At 32.3% G+C, this 7,721-nt stretch overlaps 1 protein-coding gene across 1 annotated transcript; it reads right to left on the reverse strand.

Annotated features, from left to right (window-relative positions):
* Positions 1 to 5,257: 5,257 nt before the first annotated feature.
* LOC149579894 (transcription factor WER-like) lies at positions 5,258 to 7,387 on the reverse strand. Its single transcript, XM_089787734.1, has 3 exons — positions 6,800 to 7,387; positions 6,398 to 6,527; positions 5,258 to 6,230 (listed from the first exon to the last, which is right to left on the reverse strand). Exons 1-3 carry the CDS (start codon positions 6,924 to 6,926, stop codon positions 5,609 to 5,611), a joined length of 879 nt encoding a protein of 292 aa, XP_089643860.1. The 5' UTR covers positions 6,927 to 7,387; the 3' UTR covers positions 5,258 to 5,608.
* Positions 7,388 to 7,721: the final 334 nt, after the last annotated feature.

Consider the following 7,721-nt stretch of genomic DNA (forward strand, 5'->3'; position numbering starts at 1 on the left):
AAAAATCTCCATTTCAAATTGTCTATGGTCAAAACCCTTAAGGTGTTCTAGATCTTGTGTCAATTCCCTTGGGAGATAGAATTAGTGATGAATGAGTTGCCTTTGTTAAACACCTTCACCAGCTCCAACAAGATGTCAAAAAAAAGTTACAGGATAGTGATGCAAGTTACAAGATTTTTGTAGATGCTACTCGAAGACAATAAATATTTGTTGTTTGTGACTTGATGATGGTTTAATTGAGGTGTGAATGGTTTCCTATAGGCACCTATCATAAATTGAAGTATAAAAAGATTGGGCTTTGTAAAATCATCAAAAAGATTAATGATAATACTTATGAGGTCAACTTACCAATAAGTCTTGACATTTCCCCTATTTTTAATGTTTCTAATTTATACACATTCCATGGAGATGTTCCCAATGTAGATGATGGCTAGGGATTGGATTGGCAACATCACCTCCCCAATAAGAAGAAGGAAAAGACTGTCAAAATTCTTCACAAGTAGACTACCTCTATAAGGCATGGCCAACATAATAGATACCTGATATAGTGGGGCAGGTTACCTAAAATAGAGAGTACATGGTTATCTAAGTGGGCAGTAATGTAGTTGGATCCAATAAAATTGCAACAATTCACAGACAGCCACTTGGGTATGTGCGGGATCATGGTGTGCTAAAAAGTGGCGATCTAAAAAATATGTAGTTCCAAAATGCCTCAAAGAATTTCAAAATCTATTCTAACTTTTTTCCCACCCATTCTGATACCAAACCAAAATATTAATACCTTTATAAGGGCTATTATTTCTTTGGATAGTAACCCTACATGGTCAACTTTAAAATGTCCTGAAATCATGTTTTTGGCCTATTCTTGTGTATTTTTTACTTCAGACATGTGTCTAGTGACTTTTCTTTCACCCAAATTTGATGAAATAGAAAGGGTTTCTCAAGAATCTTCTTACCATTTCATAAATGTAATGTTTATTAAATTAAAATTTTAGTAAGTGATTATTATTCATTTTTCAATTGAGTTATGGATTAAATGTTGATTGACACACTAATTGAAAAACAAATATAACTTTCAAACAGTATAAAATTTTTGAAATCCAAAAGATGGGTCACATTATATGCTTCTTCTCCTATAAGGAAAATAAAAGAAAAAAAATTATAAAGTTTGGAATTAGTTAAGGAGGTCAGACAAAAGATTTTTTTATTTTGAAAAATACTATAGTAGAAAATTCATAATTAATTATTTATTTGGAATAAAAATACCCAAAAATATTTTTCACATCTGGGCATGAGTCTACTTATATCTAGAATCTTATTAAAAAATAATATCATTTGATTTTGATTAAGGTGGTCAGACATACACCTACTTCTTATTTTTGTCCTAAAATTTTTGAAGTATTGCATTAAAATTCACAATTTTGACCAATAATTTCTTTCTTTCTTCATATAAGGCATAGTAATTCGGAAACTAGGTTCAATTTCCTACAGATTCTTTTTTGACAAACTTTTTATTGAAAGTTCATAACAAGTTTAAAATTGCATGTGAAGTTGACATAACCCTAGTTTGTTGATTTTTCATTGCCACTTAAAGGTATAGTTTGGTTAACCATGATCCTGCATATACCCTGCAAGAGCTTCATTTCTTTCAAGAAGGGGAGAATGATGTATCAACTTCTGGGAATCATAACTTTTGACTCGCATATGGGTTTTGGCTGAAATTTTACAAGTAGTTGTATGAGAAGGAATTATTTGGATTGTCAATGAGTTCAACTTGATAGGTGGCCATTTTGACTCTTTTTTAGGAGCTTAAAATTTCATCTTGACCTCTGAAATTATTATTTTCTATTATTTTCTAGCTTTATAGAAAGTTACTTTTGTAATAAATCTGAAATCATATTCTTGATTTCGTAGATTAGTTGGCAATTCATCTTGCCTTAGTTGGGGTCTTTTCTTGGGAAAAATAGAGATTCATAGGGTGGGTTTCAAAAATTACCAAAAAATGGAAAAATATGTTTTTCCCAAAAATCTACCAAATTTGGTAATTTTTGAATTTCTAATAAGTAGGTGTTTGATTTCATTGTAGAGGTAGAGTAGAATTGGAGAAGTTTAATGAAGAGTCTAGTATTCTGAGAATCTATGTTGTGTTAGTATTTTTTAAGTTGTTAATTTGAAGGTTTTAGGCTAAATCATCTATCATATCAATTATTTTATGTATGTGCATATAAGATTATGTATGTGTTTATTCATTTTATGCTTATGGACATTCTAATTGAGAGTTATTATTAATAAAACTTTCTTAAACATGACTCAATGTGAATGAACCCTTCATGAATGAAATCTATATTGTAATTGCATTTTTGTAAATGTTGTGTATGTGTATATTTCTTCCGTATTATTACTTTGATGTTGTTTAAACTTTAAAAAAATAGTTTTGTAAACTTTGTAATATATTAGATTTATTTCTTTTGGGTTCCTGAGTAGGGTGTTACAAGGATAACATATCCAAATTCTTGAACTGACTAAAGAACAACTCCTTTTACAATACCATTCATTTGAAGCTCACAGTACATCACAACATCAACCTCTACTCTACTCTTTCATAACTTGCATCTAAAGCTTGCATAACATAACTTGTGATCTCATTAATCTCATACCACACTTATAATGAAGGAAATGAACATTCATTTATACAAGGTCCTAACAACTAATGAGCCATCCTTGAGGCTTTGTCAATTTACAATAAATAATATAGGACCACTATAAGATACTACATTACACGTTTCATTACAAATAACACTTCCCATAAATGTACTAGCAATAGTCAGCATCCTAGGAACAACATGCTAAAAAGACTTTACAAATCATCATTGAATGATCATCTAATTTTTACATATTAATCAAAACATCCTTAGTATGTATTCAAATAACAACCAAGCCCATTGAATGATCTTCAATCTTACTTGAAAGATACAACACAATTACCAAAAACTGTTTACCAGAAACTTCCTTTAAGAGCATTTTTCATAAAAGATTTTGTAACTCATTCCAAACCTCATATTTCTTCTGTGAACATAGACATGGCATCAGAATGCATTCCTTAATTCTACTCTAACCATGCATAACATTACTCTCTAACCACAAACCTCATCGAATGAATATTCCTCTACAAATTTGGATGAGCTGTCTAGAAAATGGATATGTTGATATGAATGACAAACATTATGATGCATGCAACACATAAGCACTCAATTATTTCTATGAAAATTTGACAAACATACCTATACAACAACATCAAGCAATCATGTTAACAATATCTTCATATCCTAACACATTATTTTTTATCACTGTAATTCTATCTTTGATCTAGTCTTATATGGAAATATACAATATCACAAAAACCCTTTCTTGTTGGACATTTACCATTACTTTCTAGAGTTGTAGCCCACCCTCATGTACTATTAATAATGACAACTAGGCCATCTTAACACTTGCAATTCCTAGAAACTAGGAACTTCTCAATTCACAAGTAATGGAATCAAATAAATTTTTTCTGCAATTTGTTATATAGCCACTTCGATTAGATGTTATAAACTATGAACATATCTCAATATCTCATATGTGCATGCATACACATATCTAAATAATAATAACTTGAATATATTATGCAATACAAAAAAATCTATTCCTTAATAATTATGAAAGACATTATATATATATCAAATATCAAATATAAATCTAAGAATATGTCCAAACATCTTCAGTATTTTTGACTTGAAATCCTCTTTATTGTTCTCCATCTCTTTCATAGATCATAACACACTTGTATATATATTTCCACATTGGTAACATTTCCTTCCATGCTTGACATTTATCTTCTTCTTCTTGCATATGCCTTTCTCTGTTGTTCCTCTAATTATTCATTTCTATATTGTCACATGGTTTTCATTTTCCCTCTAAATATTTTGCTACTATAAATAAAAATCCTTTTCTATGACCAAGATACCATTATTTCTTTGGTAGTAAAATATTCCTCTTCACCATTTTTTTTTCCCTAAACTTTTCTTTTATATATCTAAATTAATCTTATGAAAAATACTTATGCTCTTCAAAGATGAGTCACAAGTAATAATCTAAAAGAAATATATACACCAAGGAATAAACAACTGATATCATATCTCAATATCTCATATATCTCATATGTGCATGCATACACATATCAAAAAATAATAACTTGAATATATTATGCAATACAAAAACATCGATTCCTTAATAATCATGAAAGATATTATATATATATAAATATCAAATATAAATATAAGAATATAACAAAGCATCTTCGGTATTTTTATGACTTGATATCCTCTTTATTGTTCTCCATCTCTGTAATAGATCATAACAAGTTTGTATATATATTTCCACATTGGTAACATTTACTTCCATGCTTGACATTTATCTTCTTCTTCTTACATATGCCTTTCTCTTATGTTCCTCTAATTATTCATTTCTGTATTGTCCTATTGTCACATTGTTTTCATTTTTCCTTTAGAATATTTTGCTGCTATAAATAAAGATCCTTTTCTATGACCAAGATACCATTATTTCTTTGGTGATAGAATATTCCTCTTCACCACTTTTTTTTCCCTAAACTTTTCTTTTATATATCTAATTGTAGGGCCCATTTACCATTGCACCAAAAGCCATGACTGTTAGTGAACATGGAACACCACATAATTAACCACCTGTGGGCAGGGGAGCGCGTCGCATCACCCAACAATCTCCCCCTCGACGCGCATACCAGGTGCTTACGGCATCACCCAACAATCTCCCCCTCGACGCGCATACCAAGTGCTTACGCAGGTCGGGAAGGCACCGGGGAGATTTGAACCCATGACCAGGCCAAAACCAGGCTCTGATACCAATTGTAGAGCCCATTTGCCGTTGCACCAAAAGCCATGACTGTTAGTGAACATGGAACACCACATAATTAACCACCTGTGGACAGGGGAGCGAGTCGCATCACCCAACACTAAATTAGTCTTATGAAAAATACTTATGCTCTTCAAAGATGAATCACAAGTAACAATCTTAAAGAAATATATACACCAATGAATAAACTGTTAATATCATATATTAATAGATTGTTTCTTTCTTCATTCACCTTTTTCTCACAGCTTTTTCTCATTTAATCTAATTTTCATTTAAATAATATAACAATCAAAATTCTAAGTGCCATCTTTACCCGATATTCCAGTCATAATGAATGTCACTCTGATTAATTAGAAGACTTATCAATCAAACGGTTTATACATTCATAATATAGTTTTATATACATTGAACGAATAAGTTGAGCAGCTTTAAAACCTTAAAAATGAAACACAGCAATAAAATTTTGTAGAAGTGAATGAGTACATAAGTTTGTAACAAGGGTCCATATATTATCCAAACTGCTCATACAAAAAGCGATTCTCCGAAACAAGACCAAATCTTCAAATTCCTCTAGTGGCACAAGCTCATAGATTGCAAGGTTCACGCTTCATCAACTGGCCAAATATTTTACTGTTCAAAAGAACATAACAGATATTTCTGCTTCACAGGAGAAACTGCCTCAAATCCCTTCTGCGGCAAATGGAAACACTGCTCCATTTGACATCATATTAAATAATATATCTGGTGAAGAGCAGTAAAAATTAGGTGAGAAGATCAATCCTGAAAATAACGAAGATGAATTTGGAAGAGAATCAACATGACATATGTTGGCATCGTTGGCTATATCTGTTATTTTGTCCATACTGGTTGAAGCTTCTTGTTCTAGAAATTCCTCATATCCATTATGCTGTTTATAATTCTCACTTTCCCGGTTGGGAGAAATATTCCATTGTATGTCACAATCTGTGTCCCAAAGAAAGCTCTCAATTTCTCCATATGAAAAACTGGTCTGATCTTTGAGAATGCATACAGAATAGTCTTCGGACTGTGCTGAACCCATGAGCTCATTTGTGGATATAACACTATCCACGTTTGCCCTTTCCTTTTCTTGTTCAATGCACTCTTGTTCCTTCTGATCAGACGAGAGCTGTAATTGTGTTGCTGCACCAACATGATGTTTGTTTCTTTGGTTGGTGCATTTGGGACCTTTTCCATCGACTTTCTTGCTCAGATGTGTATTCCAATAGTTCTTTATTTCATTATCTGTTCGCCCAGGCATTCTGCCCGCAATCAAAGACCACCTGTGCATCATAGAAAAAGAAACATGACACATTAAGGTTTGATTTTAAGATTAAAAGTGTTAAATAAATAATCAAAATTGACTTATTTTTTCCAAACTTAATTTTTTTTCCGTAATGTATGATATTTAAGACTCGACTGACCAAGTAAACGAATCAAAAACTCATACCGATTCCCCAACAATTTATGAAGTCTGATAATGAGTTCTTCTTCATCAGCTGATATACTACCTCTTTTGACACTAGGGCGTAGGTAGTTCATCCACCTCAACCTGCAACTCTTTCCACTTCGTTGTAAACCTACACACAGAACGAAGTGAACAGTTATTTAAAAGCTAGCTATATGAAACTATAATTATCCTAAAGTACTACAAATTGCAAAAAATAATTTAAACCACTGGGAGCTGTGTGCTTGAATCGACTTCTATAAGCTATGAGCAATCCCTCTACGCCCTGTGCTGCCTAGTTTAGCCACTTATGAAATTAAATAGCTTTTAGCAGTTTTCTTCCTACAAAAATGAAAAACATAATACAGCGGCTGCTTAAGATATATCTTTAAAAGTATGTCCTACCTGCTTTATCAGCAATAGAGTTCCAGTGTCTTTCTCCGTTAGTTTGTATCTGGTTTTTCAAAAGAAGATCTTCAGCAGGTGTCCAGGGGCCTCTATTCACACCAGCACTTGGGCTCGTTCGCCTCATAATCTCTCTAGAAGTTTAAGTAAATGAAAATACACAAAGTTATGGAGCTCGGATTACAACAAGATGCTAAGCACCCAGCAAACTAAATTAAATGGTACGGAGACCCTGAATCAGTTCAAGCTATACTTCCAATTCCTTAGCAAAGATATAATTTGTTTCTTGAATTTATAAGCCCATCTTTGAAGCTATTCAAGAGATCAAATCTCACGTTTTCCCCGTCTTCAGATAATTGTTTAATGTAGAGAATCTTCAAAGCAGGAATAATTAACAAACAAGAATTCTCTTAGTTTGTGTCATCATTCAATACATCAACATTGATGTGGGGGCAAATCCAAATATCTGACAAGTGCTCGGTGAGGGATGAAAGAGAATAGTTGTTTTGTCAGTATAACTAGAACTAAATAAATTACACGTGCTGTGATCTATGGAATAATGTGTGATCTATTACTGAGTAGAACAAATGATGTCTTATAATTACGATACTATGCTTCTAGTGCTAAAATTCTTGCCCAGATCAAGAACTGCAAAAAAAATAGCACTATTTTAGTGTGTCATCAGTAGTTTATGTGATGCAGATTCATTTCATCATTGTCTTCTGTCCCGGTGCGGAAATATAGACAAGCAGCTAACTGTCGGATGTCTACACAGCTACCAGTCTGATAAAGCTTTACTTAGCTTACATTTCCTCTTTCATGTATGTGGAATTCTATTTTTTTCAATCTTTAGTGTCTAATTTCTAAAATTCATAATTATCTTCTTCCGCTGCCATTCAATCAGAATTATGACTCCTTTACT

Source organism: Cupressus sempervirens, chromosome 1 (assembly GCF_028749045.1).
Source record: "Cupressus sempervirens isolate cs-2001-9-10 chromosome 1, ASM2874904v1, whole genome shotgun sequence".
NCBI lineage: Eukaryota > Viridiplantae > Streptophyta > Pinopsida > Cupressales > Cupressaceae > Cupressus > Cupressus sempervirens.